Source organism: Bos grunniens, chromosome X (genome assembly GCF_055505025.1).
Source record: "Bos grunniens cultivar Pamir isolate PY7600 chromosome X, Bosgru_T2T1.0, whole genome shotgun sequence".
NCBI classification, from domain to species: domain Eukaryota; kingdom Metazoa; phylum Chordata; class Mammalia; order Artiodactyla; family Bovidae; genus Bos; species Bos grunniens.
In genome coordinates this window covers 13,342,524-13,362,676 of record NC_141194.1, presented here as the reverse complement: position 1 = coordinate 13,362,676, position 20,153 = coordinate 13,342,524, and the positions used below count along the sequence as shown (strand labels likewise).

At 46.7% G+C, this 20,153-nt stretch overlaps 1 protein-coding gene and 1 non-coding gene across 20 annotated transcripts in view; one reads left to right on the top strand and one right to left on the bottom strand.

The window, feature by feature from the left end:
- NHS (NHS actin remodeling regulator) overlaps positions 1 to 20,153 on the bottom strand; it is a 502,026-nt gene that overhangs the window by 96,608 nt on the left and 385,265 nt on the right. For 2 of the 19 annotated variants that reach the window (XM_086386804.1, XM_086386805.1), the window contains one exon: positions 12,451 to 12,567. The exons of the other annotated variants lie outside the window; for them this stretch is intronic. In XM_086386804.1, the coding sequence (XP_086242930.1) occupies positions 12,451 to 12,484 (34 nt within the window). In that variant the 5' untranslated portion in view covers positions 12,485 to 12,567. The remainder of the gene's footprint in view (positions 1 to 12,450; positions 12,568 to 20,153) is intronic. 19 annotated transcript variants of the gene reach the window in all.
- TRNAW-CCA (transfer RNA tryptophan (anticodon CCA)) lies at positions 3,346 to 3,417 on the top strand. The gene has a single exon. It is a non-coding gene; the product is annotated as a tRNA-Trp (tRNA).

Genomic DNA, 20,153 nt, shown 5'->3' with positions numbered 1-20,153 from the left:
CTGTCTTTTTCCAAGGTTTGTGCTCTTTCCACCTCACCACATTGCCTTTTGGACAGCTGTTCACAGCCTTTTAACAAGATGACTCACATGACAGATAGTATTTACATGGATCATTCATTGTCATGGCCATGGACAATTCCTACCCCTTATCTCCCACTTACAAAGTCTATTTGAGTGCAAGTGAGAGTTACCTTATCAGTGGAAGAACGCCAAATTCATATATATATATATATACACACACACACACACATATATATATCAGTACATATTAAATTATAAGTAAAGGAGCTTGGTTATTGTATAGATTTCAAAAAAGAGCTGTAGTACTTTTCAGCTTTGCCCGTTGACAGGTAGAATCTATTTTTCCACCCTGAATCTGAGCAAGTCCTTGTGACTTCATTTGGCCAACAGAATGTAGTAGAAGTGACAGTGAACTTGTTCTGAGCCTGGGGCTCCAGATGGGTTCCAGCTTCTACACCTCTGCTGATCATGGTGCCTACCCAGGCTTATAGCCACGGGGCAGGGCTAGGCTAGGCTGGGCTAGGCTGTTGGCTGATGACACACATGGGGTCCACTTGTCCCCCTCATTCTGACCCCGAGCCCGCTAACCACCAATGTGTGAATGAGGCCACCCTAGATCATCCTGCAGGGCCTGACCAGAAGAACCACCCACTGATTTTTTAAGCCACTAAATACTAGGGGGGTTTGTTACACAGAAAAGGCCAACTGAGGAAGTTCTGTCCATTTCTAGCCACTTGTCAAAACAGATACTAAGTGTTGAGACCTGGTTTAAATGCAGATATCAATCAACTAAAACCTTCCTAAAAACAAAATGAATTCTTTTTGAAGGCTCCACACATTGCCATAGCTTAAAGTCTTCACATCATCTCATTTATGCCCTGTGAAAGTGCCAAGCCAGAAAGGCTTCCTATGACTAGCCTTCAGCCATGGAGATCCACCTTCCCTCCTCAACCCTGGGCTTGTCAGCCTGATGCTGGGTCGTGTGGTTAGGGGGAGAGCATCTCCAAGGGGAGTGGCCCTGAGTCACCCCCAGGAGATGGTCAGTGCATAGGAGGAAGAGAAGGAGAGATGGTGTGTTCGACCCCAGAACCCACTCAAGGAAACAGAGGAGTAAGCCCAAGAACAAGAACCAGTTTTGTAATATTCAACAACAACAGTCACGGTTGTCTTAAGAAGATGCAGCAGCCAAAGACACAGGTGGGCAGGGGAGAAGAGATGCACATCCTCCCCTTCCCACACACTTGGGGAACTTACAGATGGAGACTCTCAAAAGGAAGAAAGGAACAATTACAAACTAAATTAGGGCCGCACTCAACAGTCTGAGACAGGAAGAAACAATGGTTACAACTAAATACCTCAACAGAAGTGCTCAACCTTGGCTGCACTACCACAGTTTCAACATGGTGAAATCAACCCCTGCACTCTTAATTGCTACATTAATTACTAACTTTATTTAATAGGAAAAATGCTCAGCATTCAGAGTTCCCAGCAGCTTCATCAAAAGCCATTTCTTTTGCAGAAAGTGCTGGCGAGTAACATATGAGTTGATTGTTTCACTGTCTTTGCATGAGATGCTTGGGCTTTTTTCTTTTCTTTCATAATTTTCTTAGTAAATCTGGGAACCTTTGAACTTAGGGTAATTTCTCTTTTCTTTCTCTTGGTGCCCTCTAGTTATAATTACAGAGGGAGTATTTACATCTATACATCTATGGTTTCTTCATTTGGTATTTACAGTGCTGAGTGAATGAATTAATTTAGTTCATTTTACTTCTTGGGAAAAAGTGTATATGATGAAAAGGGGTTCTTTTCAGTTGACTCTGGCAAGGCTTTGCAAGGAGCAAATAAAGGAAAGGGAGAAAGAAAGAAACCTTCTTTGTAGCCCTGTGAACATATGTTGGTCTGTACCCTCAGCGATTTTCTACATTTGTGGTTCAACACATACTAATTATGTTCCAGAAAGGGGGATGTTTTGCTGAGAAACTTTAGGAATTAAAAAAAAAACAAAACCCTCTCTACACCAGTGGTGGCAGCTTACCCCAGTTCAAGCCCTGACCCTGCTTCCCAATCACTTTGCCCAGTGTGAGAATGGGGATTCCAGCTCTAGGCTGGGACCTCTGTGCGGTGCCTTCAGGGTGGAATCAGAACTGCAACTTCCAGATCAGAGGAGACAGAAAAATACCATCATGTGCCAAACTGGGAGGGAAGATTTTGTCATTTAAGGATGGGGTGACGTCAAACAATAGAGAAATGACTGGGTGGGCTTCGTAAGATATACCAGATGCAATGCTAGAGAAGCCAGGTAGGCTGTGACCTGGAGGAGGATCTAGGCATGGTTTGGCCTGCTCTTGAAGGGTGTTCCATTTCTGTGAAGAGTAATTCACTTCTAAAGAAGGAAGGGGGACTTCCCTGGGCATCCAGTGGTTAAGACTTCGCCTTCCAATGCAGGGGGTGTGGGTTCAGTCCTTGGTTGGGAAGCTAAGATCCCACAGGCCTGGAGGTCAAAAAATCAAAATGTAGAATAGAAGCAACACTGTAACAAATTCAATAAAGACTTTAAAAAAATAAAACTTACAAAAAGAAGGAAGGGTACCAGTGGGAAGTTTCTGAAGAATAATTTCATAATAAATGGATCATGTGTTGAAAGTTGCTTTGCACAGGAGAGTTTCTTTACTCAAATATTTCTTAAGAAACTTAAGTTTAGTTGAGACTCTCTTTTAAAGGAGAGACGATAGATGGCTCAGGTGTTCATTTGTCTGAACCGGAGAAAGACAAGAGTTTTAGGGTCACAAATGTCAGTAGGATTTGTGAGAATGAATTTTTCTCGCTTCCTGAGACATTCATTACACATCCAAGGTAGCCTGATGCTGCTGCTGATAGAACCAGAGAGACTCGAGGGAAGGACCAATCTGAGGTCATCCCTGACCGCTCCAGTGATTCTGGGATGTCACTCTGTGGCTCTGGCTTCAAGCCTCCTTACCCCACTTCCTCAGGCTGTGGGCAGTAAGGCCTATAAACAGAAACTGCAGAATGGAGGGGCTTGACCCTTGAATATAGCTAGTCTCCAGCATCAGAGTGTTCCAGAGTTCATGTGTAAGTTTTTTTTTTTTTTTTTTTTTAATTCAGGACCAAATTTCCCACAGAAAAGAAGTGACAGATGACATTTAGAGTTCCAAGTCTGCCCATCAAGGCTTCTTTCTTCCACAGTATTGCTGGGGAAATATGCATTTGCCATGAACCAGAGCGGAAAACAATACTGGTATCATGGTAGTGACTAAATGTTAACATAACTGCAGAAGATGGTTTTAAAAATTAATCTTAGGGACTTCCTTGGTGGTCCAGTGGTAGGATACCATGCTCCCAATGCATGGGGCCTGGGTTCAATCCCCAGTCAGGGAACTAGATCCCACATGCTGTGACTAAGACCCAGCACAGCCATGTAAATTAACCTTAAAAAATAAAATAATAAAAATTAATCTTAAATGCCAGTGCCCAGTGAAATGCAAACGTAACTAGAGAAAGAGAAGTGGGCTGATGGAGACCTTGGGGTCAAAGAGATGACCCCATCTCTTTGAGGTTTAATAACACTGGTTCTTTATTATGTTTAATATCACGAGAAAGATTCACTCATTCAAAAAAATTGTTTTGAGTATCTAAAATCTTATAAATATTACAGCCGAGATGAAAGACTTAGTCCCTACTCTGAAGGAGCGCATAGAATGGCCAACTAGAAAGACACTGTACTATACATGGTTTTCAGAGGGACTTCCACATACTCTCAACATATACTGTGTTGTGCCTGGGGGTTCAGGACACCACAGGACAAAGGTGGGGGATCTTCATGGACCATAGTTTTACTCAATAATTATTTGGGGGGAGATTATTTTATATGAAATACTGTAGGGAATAGTGCAGATTTTATAGAAACGGTCCAAACTTTATAGATGCATATAATTACAAAGAAATCTCAAGATCTCTGGAAGGCAGCTTTGGGCCATCTCCACCTCCACCCTGTGGCTCAGATCCCCTCAGGGGCATTAGTTCATCCTCTGCCCTTGGAAAAGTGAAAGTGAAAGTCGCTTTGTCATGGCCAACTCTTTGCGACCCCATGGACTGTCCATGGGATTCTCCAGGCAAGAATACTGGAATGGGTTGCCATGCCCTCCTCTAGGGGATCTTCCCAACCCAGGGATCGAACCCAGGTCTCCCACATTGCGTGCAGATTCTTTACCAGCTGAGCCACAAGGGAAGCCCAAGAATACTGGAGTGGGTAGCTTATCCCTTCTCCAGCTGCCCTTGGAAGCACCACTAAAATACAGGCGTGTACAGCATATGGGCTACGGGAAGGGAGATGACAAAATCCCTCTGAGCAATGTCAGGAAGGGCTTCTCAAGGAAGGTGATGCTTAAGCCAACCCTTCCAAACTGTCTAGGAGTTGGCCAGATGAAACCAGTCATAGAAGCATTCCAGAGAGGGAACACTGTATACAGGCTTGGAGGTGTGTGCGACAGCATGGTATGATGAGAAAGTACAAAGAATTCTGCACGACTGGAACACTTGGCTGGTGTAGGGAACTTCAGAGACACACATGCATTTCATCTCACAGTACTGGAAAGGATGCTGAGTCTCAGGGTTTTCTGTTCCAGCCAACAGGCAGCACTGTGGGTTCAGAGCAGCCGGGCCTGAGAACTCTGGGAAAGCAGATGATGGTGGGAAGATGGCCAAGTGGAGAACGGAGACAGTTACAATCAGATTCCTGCAAATCCAGGAACAGCTGTAATCGTACCTGCTACTTGTTACTTTGTTCAAAACCTCTGAATGAGATGAAGTATAATCGCTGTGAGGACCTTCACCAGGATGCTGAAGTCAGGAAGTCAGAGAGGACCAACTCTCCTCTCTCTCGCCACTGAGAGACAACTCATGACCTGCCGACCCTCACAAGCGATGGTGTGGGAAACCCCACATGGTAACTTCTTGACCTGCCACAACCTCCCCCACTTGTTAATCCATCACCTTTTATGATTCCAGGAGACATTTACAATCCTCTCCTAGGAAATGAATATTTGAACAATATGTCACTGATAAACAATGCTGGATAATAAATATATCAGTTACAGGCAGTCAGGTTAACTAGCTTAGGACTGAAAGAGAAAGTCAAAGGCTTTCCCTACACCACTCTGTTTTCTCAAGACACGGGGTAACAGCGGGGGCGGACACTGTTGGCTCTGTCCCTTCTCTGGCACCTCTTCTTAGCTCAAGTCTCATGTTGTGCCAGGCCTATCTCTGCTGATCGGGTGTTGCTCCTTCAAATAAAAACTAAGTTTCCTTCTCTTTGGATGACCTCAGCAGAGACTGGAGCGTAGACCATGGCACATCTTTTAACTCTTAACCTGTATGATAACCTAAAGATACCACCCCCAAGTTTACTTTGGAGTCATTACTTTCAAATCCTCACAGTCAGTATGGCCTGGTGGTAACAAGCCTGGGGTTTGGGATCAGACAGACATGGGTCCAAGTTCTGGTTCCCATCGACTGAGCTATAATCTTGGGCAAGTTAGGCAAACGCTCTAAGCCTCATTTTCCTCCTCTGGGGAACAGACATAATTGTGCTTGCGTCAGAGGGTTGCTATGAGTAGCTGCTGTGACCCACACAGTTCTGCTGAGCACATAATAAAGAGTCTGTAGATGGGTTTTAATCTTAACATCCTGGTTTTCCCCAAGCTCTGGGCTCCAAATCTCCTCAGCCCCCAATGTTAATGGACAGACCCCTCTCAAAAACATTATATTGATCACTTATGATACAACAGTACTTCGCGTTCTATTGTAAATGCTAAACTTTAGAAGAAATAAGTTTCATTGCTTTTTGCCAGAAATACCTTTCCTTTTGTGACCCAAACAAAAGCACTGGAGGATAAACAGATTAGAAGAAAAAAACGACCAAGTGAATGTTTTTTGAAGTTGTGGAAATGAGTTGATGAAAACAAAGACCCAAGAGCAATGCTTGCATCCGCCACTGGTTTTATATCTATACCGCCACGCAAATATCCACCCACTCCTAAAATTATAAACCCTGTATACAAGATGCTATATTGAGAAACGCAGTAGGGTTCAAAACATCTTTTGAAACTTGGTTGAACCTGCTTTCATTTTGCCAGAGGTGAACTAATATTAGCCAAAGTCTGCCAAGATATGAGAAATGAGAGTCAAGCCTTAGAAAGAGTGGGTTACAATTAGCGGGCAAAGGGTTTTCATGGCCTGTGACTGAGAGCCTTCAAGTTCTCCACACAACACCATCTCCTGATGATGATGACGACAGCAAACAGTTCCTCAGTCTGCATTGTGGGCCGAGCCTTGCACTATGTGCTTCGTTTTCATTACTTCCTCCAGTCTTCACAACAAGCCTATGAGATCTTGCCAAAGAAACCACAGCTCAGAGCTGTGACCCCAGAATGCTTCTTGGGGCCAACAAATTCCTAGCAATCCATCAAACTAAACCTCCCTCCCTTCAGGGCGCCTCCTTCCCTTCTCCTCCTCCATCCCCCACTCACTCTCTCTGCAGTCACTTGGAGGCTTGGTTTGTTTGTTTGCTAACAGCTGCTCTTAGACCTGCGGTGACACACCAGTTGGGTTCCCCAGCTCCTGCACAGAGCACTGGCTGGGTCTTTGTAGGTGGCTGTGATACCTTGAAGGTAGGCGAGTCCTCAGTTTTGCTCTGAAAACAGGGCAGGATGTAGGTAGATTCTGTAGCTACAGAGTCTGATCCAGGCCTACACGTCTATCAAACTGCAATGAATTGGATTTTCATCCTTTACCAAGTTTCAGATTTCATAGTTATTTTCTGCTTGATACTGTGGACCAAGGGTAGAGAAATGTCACCGTTCTACAGAGAGTTCCAGCCACAAGAATGTTGTGCAACAGGAAAGGAAGATATTTTTTTATCATTGAACTCAAAAACTTCCCTTCTTATATGAATCAAGGGTGTATCTTATCTGCCAGTGATTTCTTCTGAGTCCATCAGCAGCCAGCCCTGCCACCCTCCCATGAGAGGAGAGCAGACAAAGAGAAGCGGAATGCGATTTGGCGGCAAAGAACATTTTTTCCCAGGAGAAAATGGAGTGACTTTTAGCTTATCTGCTGTCACCTGGTTAATGTGATCATTGTTCTTCAAAATAAAATCTCCTCTCTTTGCCCATGATGTCGTTAGTGTAAAAAAAGAAAACGAAACAAACAAACAAACAAACTCAACGACAACAAAAAAAGCAGCAGCAAGAACAAGTAAATGCCAAGAGGAGATGGGCCGAGAGGAAAAAGAGAAGGCTCACCAAGCGAAGCTACAAATCACCTTCTTTTCAAGGAAAAGCATTCAATACACAATTATCTTAATTCTCCCAGCCGGCCACTTTGCTGGCTTTCCAAGGTAGCTGTGGAAAGTACTAGAAACCCATGACCCCCGTCATCACCTCTGGCTTTCAAAGCAGGAGCTATAGAGGCCTACATTAGGTAGGATGAGTAATTTGTCATCCATTTAAGCCAAGGGCCCTGTGGCTACTGATGTGTGCCCCTTGCCTATTCTCAAGCTCTTCCTTATTTCAAAATTAATCATCCAGCTCTATCTTGCTGGTGAAGGTTTCCAGGGATAAAAACTTAGATGGAAGAGGGATCCTAATTGTTAAAGGCCAAATGCCATCCATGGCAAGCATAACATAGAGACAAGGTGGTGAGAGAAGAGTGATTTACTCTGTCTTGAAGAATAAATCAAAACTTCCTCCTTGCTTGGCTGTAGAGTGGGGGCCAGAGGGAGAAAAGATAACATTCCTGAGAGGCCTCAGTTCTTCAAAGCCGAGGAAACATTTGCATCTTTCCCTTTATTGGTGTTTGACATTTGGCCTCTGGATGCTGAACAACTAGGCCTGCGTTTCAGATAAGAGGATATGACTGAGGTGAATTCCTTTCCACATTTCCTTTCTGCCATTTCGGGAGCCAGTGGGTATCACCACACTCAAGGTCACTGAGTTAGAGCCACACGTAAGGCCAGCCACCCTCAGGAGAGTAGACTTTCTCAGTATCCCTCCTGACTCCAAATGTGGCACCCAGGAGGAAGAAAGCCATGCGACCCAACAGAGCATTCAGAAGCACAGGCCAGCTTTGGAGAAGACTAGAAGATTCTGCCTTGAACACAGACATGTAATGTCTACCTAAGTCTACATACAGAGGACTTGTGCAGGGTAGAGAGTGGACAGCAGGTTACACTGGCTTCTGTTTTCCTGCAGCCTTAACCCTTCCTAACCTTCCCATCTCCTCTACCTCCCCACCCTCACCTCCAACTCAGAGAATGCAAGAATCAACCCCAAGCAAATAGGCTTTCATTTTCTGCAAAATATTGCCTCTATAAAAGACGGTAATACCTAGATACCTAAAGATGGCAAAATCTCTTGGTTTTACAGACTAGGTATTTCGTTCTTCATACTGAAGATCAGAGTGAGCTCATTCTATCATGTTCTCAAAAACAGAACAAGGCAAAACAGACAAACAAGCAAGCAAACAAATAAAAACCCCACAAACAAAAATCCACCCCAAACTTGATACACATTAACCCATTTACCCTAACGTAGTAGGTTCAAAGGTGCCCTGCTCTGTCAGCCACACTTGGCTGGCCAGGCCACACCCCACAAGGGAGAGCTGGTCCCTCCTTCCTGTGGATGGGCCCTGAGGTACTGTGACCAGCCTTTCTGCTGCTCGTGGGTCAGTATTCTCCCGACTTGTAAGTCCTTGAGTGCAGAGCAGGGTCTTAGTCATGTCTGAGGCCCACAGCCAAGCCTGGTGCCCAGCACAGAGATGCTGCTCCATCAAGTTCAGCTCCCCAGATGCTCAGCTCCTTCAAGGCCCTGGTCATGCCAAGCAGTCAAGGCCCTAGAGAGGGGAAGCAACCTAGTTGGGTAGCTGGGAAAGAAGCCAGGTCTGAGACAGAGCAGCTCCAATATTCTATTGAGGAACATTCCACAAGAGAGGCAAACTAAGGAATTTCAGAGGAATTTCTCAATGGTGCGCTTTTGGGTTATGCTGAGTTTTTTCCTGGCTCGCCTCAGCATGCTCAATCCAGTGTAACACTTGGCTGCTTGCCCTTCCCTAGGCACACTGTTGGTATTTTCATGTCCCATCTGCTAGTGCCTCTGGAGGACGTTAGGATAAGTGGGTTGATCCAGAAAGGACACCCACTGTCCTGGCCCCCTGCCTAAGACATGCAAATGCAGAGTAGCTTCCCAGCCAAAGGCGTGTTATTTTAAATATGATTATTATCCACAACTACTACGGACTGAACAGTTCCTAGGTGAGTTATGCTAAGCCCTTTGCCTGCATTCACTCATTTCATCCTCATTTAAAGAATATACAAGGCAGATTTTACCATCTCTATTTTAGAAATAAGGAAGGTGCAATTCTGTAACTTGACCAAAGTCACACAACTGATACACGGCAGAGTAAGGATTTAAACCCAGATCTGGCAGATACCAAAGCCTATTTTCCCCACACCATGCTGCCTCTCCAAAACCTAACTATCAAGAGGATGAAACCCATAACAATGAACCCAACTAGTAAAACCAATGGAAATTACCAAAGCTGTCCTCTGAGGTAAATTTATAGCTGGCAATTCACCTATTTATTTTGTAAATTAAGCATTCAATTTAAGGGTTAGGAAAAAAGTTTACAATCTGAAGTCAGTGACTATAAAATCAGATAAATGAATCAAAATGGAAAACACTAGTAAAATGGACAAAATAGACTTTGCTGTAAGATGGCGGCAGTCTACACAGCACTTCTGAATGTGGAGTTCCCAGGAATGAACTAAGGAACCTGAGAGGATATTTATACTAATGTGAAAGCTTTGTTTCTGGTAAATATGTATGCCCAGAGACTAGGGCATAAATAATGGCAGTAGCTGTTGGGCCCTGTGGCCCTGGACTATGGGATGGTATAGAGGTCCGGGGCCCAAAAGCCAGCCTGATTAGCTTAGGTGGTTCCCACACTTACCCAAGCCACTAGGACACTCTTGTAGGTTAGATGCAGCAGGAGCCTTAAGCCTAAGTCTCGCTCTGCCCTCCTTCTGAAGACCATCCTACTCCATTGAGGTCTACCCCCATACAGCTTAACAGCTACAAGATCTAGCATGGTCAGCTGGTGGCTATGCCTGCCTCTAGGTTGGGAAGATTCAGCAGGGACTGAGAAGGAAAGAATGCAGGGAGTTTGCTTTTTCCCTGAATTATTCCTATGCTTATAAGGCAATCGTATGAAACAATTGTTCCGTGGCTTTAAATCTAGTAAATAAAACTCCCTTTGAGACTCCGGTTTGAAAGATGGTGAAGATCAGAGTAACTACATTGTTTATATAATAAACACACACCCAAAACTATAACATTTTTATAATGAAACCTGGTGTAATAAAATTTGTGTTGAAGCAAAAAGCAGTCATTTTCCGCTCCGCTTTTATTGTGCCGAATGCAATCTCTGCCAAGTCCTACTTGGAGGCATCTTTGATTAAGGGCCTGGTCTCCCCCAACTGGTGAGCTGTCCAGAGTTGGCAGAGGTGCCATGACCTTGCTGAAACCAATGCCAGAAGATGACTCCATTCACAAAGTGCCAGTGGCTCTGAAAGGGTGAGCCCTCCAACCTCCCCCTACTCCAGACCCCAGCCTGCCCCCAACACCTCGGCCTTGGATCCTCACGTCTCCAAGGTAAACTGGGTCAGGCTGTCCTAAAGGCCTTCCCCCGACCCCACCATCTTTCTCCTTGAACACAGCCTGGAAGCCTGGCAGGCACCTGCAGGGGAATTATGTCTTTGACACTCCTTCCAGTGACTTGGTCCTTCTGTCCTAATAAAACACTACCTGGCTGTTTATTTGCCCCTGAATCCACTGATCCTCATGAAACTGGGTGGATTTAGGTCCTGGATTGTCATACTTGGTTCCCTGAGGGAAAGCAGGGGTTAGGGTGGGAGTGAAGTTCTGATTTCTTACCTAAGGCAGTGATTCTCAACCCTAGCTGCACAGGGAGATTCAGCTGGGGAGCTTTCTAAAGAAATGCTCTGATGCCTGGGTTGATCCCCAGAGGTTCTGACTGAACTGGCCTGAGGAGCAGCCTGCATGTCAAACAATGGTGATTTATCATAAGTATATAAGCTATTTGAGATGTGGACTGAACAATCTCTCTGCTCCCAAGTACAGAAACCGTCATGCCCTGAAGAAACACACAGGTTCGGTGGTGCCCACCAGAAGCTGCCAGGCCCACAGGCCTGTTTCCTTCCCCTCTTAAAGGACCTTAGGTAACTAAGTGATACAAACCAGCGCTTCCTCATCACCACACCTGAAGAAGCAACTCAGAGGGAGCGCTGTCAGATGGTGGAGCAGAATAGCATTGTCAATGAGTGAGGCTGCAGATGACCACATTGGTTAGGCTAACGCGTGGCCACAGAGCACTGCCCCAGTCTCCACAGACCCAGTGGAGGCAAATGAGCACTATGGTGGCTTAGCTAGGCTGAGAAGAGTGCCAGCTTCAGCCAGCACACCACCCTGCCTTGCACTCACGGTGACCGACACGGTGGTGGCATCTCTAGAAAAAAGGCCCCATCCCTGCCATGCAGGAGCCCGAGTTAAAATGGAAGGACTAACCATGGTGCAGGACAGATACTGCAAAGAGTTCGACACTTTGCAAACAGGGTTCACTGGTGTGGCCGAGCTGATGTGGCAAAGAACTAAAAGGAAGAGGGGGTTTGGACCAAAGAAGTCAAGATGGCCGAGAGTGGGTTAAGGCCACTGCAGATGGAACAGAAATGACACTGGGGAACTTGGCTCTGAGGACTCCCAGATCAAGGCTGTTTGGTGGCCACTGGGAGAGACATAATCCTCTACTTGTGATCTCAGGATGAGGACAGGATACTGAAGAATTCCAACAAGACAGGGGGCAAGGTGCTGGAGGAGAAGCAACGGACTAGCAGGCCAGATGCAGTGCTAGCCAGTGCAGGACATGGGGCCAAGCCCACAGCGGCCTCCTCAGCCACCCAGACCGGAGCTTGCTGATGCTGCCCTGACTCCTCCCCAACGGGCCACCCTCTGGGCCCTCTTGGAAGACAGGCCAAGGTCGGCACAGAAGAGGAGGAGGGAGAAACCTTGTCCTCTCTGTCTTAAGTGGTCCAGCACCTCAGAAGGAGCACAAAGTTGCCAAGTTGGCCAGCCTGGAAGAACCACCCCAAGTGCCTGGAGCTCAGGAGCTGCCGAGCACAAAAGTGAGGGTCATCTCTGCAGGTCAAGCACGGCCCCCCCTTGCTCTTCCCTCACTCCCCCCAGAAGATGAATCACTGCTAGAACCACGCTCCCTCGGCCCAGCCTCCCCAGGTTCCCTCCCCCTTTGTCTTGCCAGGAAATGCTGCAAACCCCCAAGTACCTGCATTCTTGGGCATGCAGCAAGCGAGAGGCATGCTTGGATTCCCGCTCTGCTTCTTGAGGCCGGGCCTTTTCTTTCATCCAAAGCCCTCTGGAGTCCCAGGAGCTGAAAGCTGATCTGCTTAAGTCGGCAGGCAGAGCAGGGGGGTGGGAGGGCGAGGGAGGGCAACCCTCGGTGAGGAGGGTGGCAGATTCTCACTCGACATCTGCGCTGCCTCCGGGACTCCCCCCTGGAGGGGGAGATGGTCTCACCCAAGCAAGCGCTGGGCCAGCTGCTAATCCCTCGGGGGTTCACTTGAATGGCAAATCAGGACTCTGGGGCAGCCTCCGCCACACCCTGTCTGCAGAGGAGGGGCTCAGCCACACTCTCCTTCCTCGGCCCGGGAGGACTTCAGAAGGCCCGGTACTTTCTACAGCTGCACTGGCATCACCTGGGAGCTGGTTTTAAACGCAGACTCTCAGGAGGAGCTCTGCCAAGAGCCACGTGGCTATGGAAACCATAAGCATGCCGCTGGACACAGGAAGCCGGCCCAAGGCTAACAGCCAGGGAGCCAAGGCAGCCCAGCCCCGGGGTGACTGTCCAGTCATGATAAGGAACACACCCCATCTCATCACCCCATGCCAGCCCCGCAGCATCCCCATCCCCTCCTCCATCCTTCTTCTCATTAGGCTGGGGCAGGATCACTTGGCTGTGAAAAAACGTTAGGTTGGTGTGAGGCTGAGCTGCTCAACAGGTCTGCAAATATTTGCACACCCGCTGAAAGGATGAGGGGCAGCACACAAGTGGAGTTTGCTCTTTGCAGGTTGCAAATCAATTTCAGATCCCCTCCCACCCCCAACGCACACACCACCTGTATCAACACGTTAGACTCGTGCGATGCCAATAACAACAGTAACAGCGCCCCAAGCCCTTTCACAAACATCCACCATCCTGGGGTCTGTTGAGAGCGTCTTCTTGGCACCAGAGGGAGAAGGCAGAGACTTCCACCGCTTTGCCCTCACAGCCTTTATGTTGTCACGGCATGCACTTCACCTCCCAGCTGAGCCCAGCAACGGAATCAGTGTGCAAAAACTGGAGGGAGGAGGGAAAGAAAGGAGACAAATGGAGGGAAAGACTGAGAAGGGCGCTGGCCCTGCAGTCCAGAGAGGTCACTGAAACGACTAACGGTGTCAGCCCCTCGCTTCTGTTCCATAGCCACGTGGAGTGAGAGCCAGAAGGGTGACTTCGTGTCTGAGGGGAACTGCTGGGCGCTGAGCCCTGGGGTACACCAGGACCGCTCCAATCAACAGAAAGACTCCCCAGCCTTGCAAGCACCTGCAGCATCAGGGGCGGGCCTGGCCCTCACCTCCTCGAACCCTTCTGGAGGGAAGAAATCAAAGGGCTGGGGAGAAGAAGGAAGAGGAAAAGTCAGCCAGGGATGATGACAGACAAGCAAGAAGGCAAAGAGGGTGGCCCTGAGCTCTGCTGGAATTCGCGAGGGCCCTTAAAAGCACTCCTGGTGAGCTTCTGGGTAGAGACCCAAGCTGAGACAGAATTGAAAAATCCGTGGATTCCCAGTCTTGCCTCCAACAACAATCACTCATAAAAAGACTCACGGATGGGAGGAAATGAGGCCGTTGTTTTATTTTCTATGGGAAGTCATAATAGTTTTTAAAAGGTTAATCTCCTTCTCAGTCCTGTTTTTTCCCTTCCAGTGACCCCAAGCTGAAAAGGAAAAATATTTGCACTTGGTGTTTAAAAACCACAGTGAATTAGCTTTTGTTGTTCATGGCAAAGCCACTATTTAGCTGCCCAGAATCAAACCAGATGTCAGGGAAGAAAGAAGGCCTGCACCCTGTGAACTTGCCTTTCACCTTTGCAGCGGGGGCCGAGGGCCAGGCTGGACTGAGAAGACAAGGTGGATGGAGTGGGGTGGCCAGCAAACCCAGCGTGTAGTTCTGAAGGACTCACTGGTTGGGTCTGCGTGGGGGGATGCCAGTGGGACTGGAATACAACAGCCCCACGACCCCACATGTGCAGTGCCTTTGGACTTCCCGAACTTTCTCCTGTGGACGGAACACAAGGCACTATTCGCACCGGCAGCAGAGACCACAGAAAAGCAGGGAAGACAGGATGAGGAGACAGCAGCAACACAAGAAGGGGTCAGCAGGGCTGGCTGGCACACGCAATCTATCAGAGAAGGTGAACAAATCCTGCAAGGAAAAGAACTGCATGCTCTTTCTGGGGCCTTCCAGGAGAGTATGAGGAGGAGATTAGTATTCCATTTCGTCAGGCTTGTTTTTCTTTAGCACACCACCCACCACAACTCACTGCTTAAACTGGGAAAAATAAAAGTTCCTCTGGGGCTCAGGATGTTTTCTCAGTTTCCTAACTCAGCAGCGTAAGGAAAGACGAAGTTCTCTCTACTCCAGGACCCTTTGTATCCACTCAGCGAACATTTACTAAGCACCCCTGCCACACACACACACACACACACACACACGTTGGTAAGCAAGATATTTGGGTGATAACAGAGGCCTTGGCTACTATTCCTGTCTATTATAGTCTACTGGGCAGGACGGACATGTTCAGAACAACACCGATCCTAATAATAGCTATAGGTCCTACTTTTCAAAATGTAATGATGCAATAAGGACTGTGTTTTCCATACAATAGCTTATTTAACCCTTACAATAACCCTATGCAGTGAGTTTTATTATTCCCATCTTATAGATGAGGAAACCAAGGCTCAGAAAGCTTAAAGAATTTGATCAAGATCACACACCTGTTAAGATAATAGGGGTCTTTGTTTTTTGCGTTGATGGAGCCCAAGTGCCTAGAACAAAGCCTTGTGCATAGTAGGTGTGAAATAAATCTTTACTGAATGAAAAAAGCAGCTGGGGGTGCAAGGAAGGGCTTTCAGGGGCCTTGGAGATGAACTGTGAAGCATGGCTGGGATTTACACAAAGAGGGTAAAAGGCACACTGGGAAGAAAACACGAAATGAACGAATGCACCCCTAAGGAAACACAACTGTTTTACAAAATAGCAGAAGGAGTAGGAGGAAGTAGTAGTTAAAACAGGGAGCCTTGAGTCAGAGAGATTGCAGTCCTACCGTGACCCTGCTGCCTATGAACACGACTAAGCCAGCCAGTCTACTGTACCTCATATTCCTCATCTGTAAAATGGTGAGAAAAGCATTACCTACTATGGCAGAAACTGTTCACTTCCTATCAGATCTTCCGTGTGTGCCCTCCCTTTCGAATTCATACAACCTCAATTTTTTAAACTGGGTCCATTGCCAGACAACCAAACGGCTCTATCTCCAGGCCTCTCTTGTAACTAGGGGCTGCTATGTGGCCAATGAGATCAAAGCAACTGTGGTGTGGCATTTCTGAAAAGTCTCCTTAGAACACAAGAGACATGCCCCTTCTTTCATTCTCTTGTTTGGGCCAGTGATGTGATGGCTGGAGCTCCAGTGGCCATCTTGGACTGAGAAGATGAGGGCCACATGGGTGGCAGAACCAAGAGCTGGGAGAAGTCTTGGTCTCTGGACTAGCCCTGGACTTCTTACACATAAGAGAAAAATAAAGTTCCATCTTTTTGAAGCCTTTGTTAATCCCCAATGGATATATTTACTTCAAAGAGTTGCTGGGAGGATTAAAAAGATAATGCAGACCAAGTAATCAGTGCTGGGCCTTACACATAGTGGGCACTCCAACAAATCTTAGCAATCATGTTTTGCTGCTATTCTTATGACTACTGTCATCATTACCGTTACTAAAACCCAAAATGTTCCCTTATTCTGCATCAGGCTGAACCATCTTCATTCAGCTATTTAATCAATTTGCTTAAAATTCCTTAGGATTATGTCTTTCATGAAAACCTGATCAAGAGTCTTCCTATCACAGGGTCCTCTTTGAATTTCATCACCAAATCATCCACATAACCAATAATATTGAAAATCTAGGCCTGTTGGTGACACAGTGGGTAGGGGTTAGGAGGTTAACACTTCTGAGTATGGTGACTGGGAAGCGTTAATTAAATTCCAAGTTGGGTCAAATGTCCCTTTTTGGAAAGCTCCATGGCAACTCAGTGCCGCGAGAGACTCCCTTTTCCCAACCAGACAGACCTTTACACTGCAGGACGAGGGGAAAAAAATGTAAAGATACAACAATTCGCTTAAAAAGTTCTGAGAGTCAGCATAGTATGCTGGACTTCAAGACACTTGCCAAGAACTGTGGATCCTTTTACTTAAATCTCCACTTCTTAGTATCTCTGACAGATTGTGTGGTTTGTTCCTGAACTTGATCAATAAATGTTTGCTAAAAGATCTAAGGAAGGAAATAAATGCCATGAGTTAGAAGGAGTGGTTCTCATAGGTCAAAGGATTGGCTGCATTCAGATGATGAAGGATGTACTCAGGAAAACCACAGTATCTCAGGCCTCACCCTAGACCCACTGAATTAGAATCTCTGGGTGTAGGGCCTGGAAATCTGTATTTTTAAGCTGCCCTGGTGATCTGATGTGTAGTCAAGTTTGGGACTGTTCTGAAATGCCCCACTTCCCCCGGCTCTCTCTTAGGTTGGGTTGCTATGTGCTCAATCACTCAGTCGTGTCCAACTCTTTTTGACCCTATGCACTGCAGCCCTCTAGGCTCCTCTGTCCAGGAGATTCTCCAGGCAAGAATACTAGAGTGGATTGCCATGCCCTCCTCTAGGAGATCTTCCTGACCCAGGGATTGAATCCACATCTCCTGCATTGGCCACTGAGTCACCTGGGAGCCCCCCTTAGGCTGGGTTACTTAGAAGCAAAGTCTGTGATGGGGATTCTTGTTGAAACGCTGTATGGAGGGGATACTCTCAGTGCAGGAGGAGCATGCCAGCTGATGGAGAAGACAGAGGCAGGGCACCAACAGCACCCAGTCCCAACTCCACCATTCTAGGCTGGAGTGGAGTCAGCTTCAGTACTTGTGTGGCTTTGTTCCCCACGGAAGCCCTCATGTTTCTACCCTCTTTGCTGACTTGGTCCGAGTTTACCATTTACACAAGGGTCTTGAAGACGAGTTTAACCTGGAAGGAGGTTTCAGAACCTGATATGGTCCTTTCAAGGACCAGGGCCCCTGAGTAGGTTCACCGATTACCAACGAAACTGCAGGAGTTATCATTTGCTTGGTAAGTTCTGCCAGGAGTTGGCCCAAAGTCAGTGTCCCAGAATCCTTCTCAGGTGTTCCAGCCATAGTCACTCAGACTCCAGAACAAGGGACTTAGAGGACTCCAGCCACCTGGTGGGCCATCCCTTCTTCCTTCTCAACCCTGACAAATTCAGATGCAGGCTACAGAGCTCCCTTTGGCTTATTCTCAATGACTCCTAAATGGGTCAAATCACTCTGGAGACTGGCTCAAAGCTAATTTTGTATTCACCGCTAACCTGTTTGTTCTCCCCCTGGCACTTCAGGAAAAAGCTGGGTGAATGCCTTTTCTCCTGGTTTCAGTCTCTCCCCTTAGAGCAAAACTTGCTGCCCAGGCCACCGTCATTTATCCAGAGCTCCTGTCCTGGGATCAGTACCCAAGCTTGCTCCCTGCCCATCTGCTGCATCCCTGTACCTGAGTGCACATGTGGGGAAAATTAAAGGCCCACTGGGGCCCCAGTTGGAGCTGCCTGGCCCCACAGCTGTTCCCACCCCCACCAGGCTTAATGCCAAGGTTTGTGGAAGGTACCTTGGAAATGGGGAGCATCAATGATAAAGCACAACTCAGTTCCCCCATCTGTGACCTGCTTTTCATCCAGAGATCAGCCAAGAACAATGTCTGGAGCACTCCAGCCCCCTAAAGAGCTCCACAGTGACTCAGTCTCTGCTCTCATCAAGGAAATGCCACCATTTTGGTTTCTTGTATTGGAGCAGAGTTCCAGGAAAAGAAGCCAAGAAGGGAGGAAAGAGTGAGGAGTGCTGGAAAAAAAAAAAGCGGGGGTGGGGTGGGGGGGTGGGGGGGATGAGCTGTTTTCCTTTTGTGGTTCATTCAAATCCAAGTGGAAACTCAACACTTTCAACCAGTCAGAGTCTGGAGCTAGGAAAATAAAAAACCCAGGCCTGGCTCAACTCTCTCCAGAAACTGCTGTGTGGAAATGCCTTAATTTAATTGTAAGATGTCAATCCCCATCTCCGTCTCATCCCAGATTTCATCATTTGTTTTGTTTTGAGACATTGAGTTGTTTTTCCTTTCCTTTATAAACTGAGAACTCTCTGCACATGAGTCTGTGTGGCAATCTGGGCCTGCCATGAGAATAAAAACAGCAATTCTTAATAGGGTTCTCCTCAGATTGCCCACTAAAGCTGAAGCCACCACATCGAGTTTCCTCCTGGGAATTACATAATCATGATAAAACAAAGAGCCTATTCATTCAGCAGGTATTTATTGAGCACCTAGTAGGTATGTTTCCCTAGTGGAAACTCATCTTAGGGGCTTCCTTGGTGGCTCAGACGGTAAAGAATCTGCCTGTAATGCAGGAGACCAGGGTTCAATCCCTGGGTTGGAAAGATCCCCTGGAAGAGGAAATGACAACCCACTCCAGTATCCTTGCCTGGAGAATTCCATGGACAGAGGAGCCTGGTGGGCTACAGTCCATTGAGTCACAAAGAGTCGGACACCACTGAGTGACTAACACACACAGTAGGTGTCAAGCATTATTTTAAATGCTCTGTAATTCTCACAACAATTCTATGAGGTACATACTAGTATTACCTCCACTTTACAGGTCTGGAAACTGAGGTACAGAGAGGTTAAATAACTTGTTCAAGGCCCTGGAGGTGGTAAATGGTACAGCCTGGCCTTCTAACCACTATGCTGGTTACCCCAATGATAGACGTTAGGGAACTCATTATCCTACCTTGGAAAGCGCAGACTCACCATCTCTCATCATTCACATCCAAACCCAAGTTAATCATGAGGCAAGACCAGGACAGAAGTCCCAGCTACCCACAGGAAATACCTGGTGCTTGCTTTGGTGAGTGTTTCAGGTGGAACTTTTATGTAGAGATGGAGTCTAATGCTGAAAGCATAAACCTCGAAGTCAGCAGGTGGAAGAGAATTTGGGCATGAAAAGGGAGGAAGAACCACTGGGGCTTTCTGTAGCTTTAGAATTAGCTAATGCTTCACTTACGATTTCTTGAGGATCCTTAGTAAAAGAAAACTATGTTTTACCCAGAAGAGGAAAGAACATTAAAATGACCTTAAGAGCAAGATCATTCCGGACAGAGAGACAGCAATAATCTCCAAGGTTCCTAATAGTTCTAACATTATGATTTAACTTCTTTTTTTCCCCATCTTTTAATGACTCTAGCTCCTTTACAGGTCTTGGCTGTAGAAAAGAAAAGACTTGGCTTCTCCAAATCCGAATGCATTCAAGATGGTGGCACAACTGCTGTCTTAGGCAATTCTTGACCCTAACAGTTGAGTGTATGAATTGAAAGGCAATTTGTGTCCAGCCAGTACTGTGTACTCCTGGCTCCTCTGACACTCTGCAGTGTGGACCTGCAGGCAGAAAAGTAGGGTATCCAGTTCAATAAGGAGCCCAGGAAAACAGTCTTCTCATGTCATTCTCATGTCATTTAGCATGAAATCACTTCAACCAGAATGGTGCTAGCCTTCAATGAGATCCTGATGGATGGGAATTAGGTTTATTTAGTTTGGCTACCTCAGATAAGGAAATTCCAGAAGCTTTCCA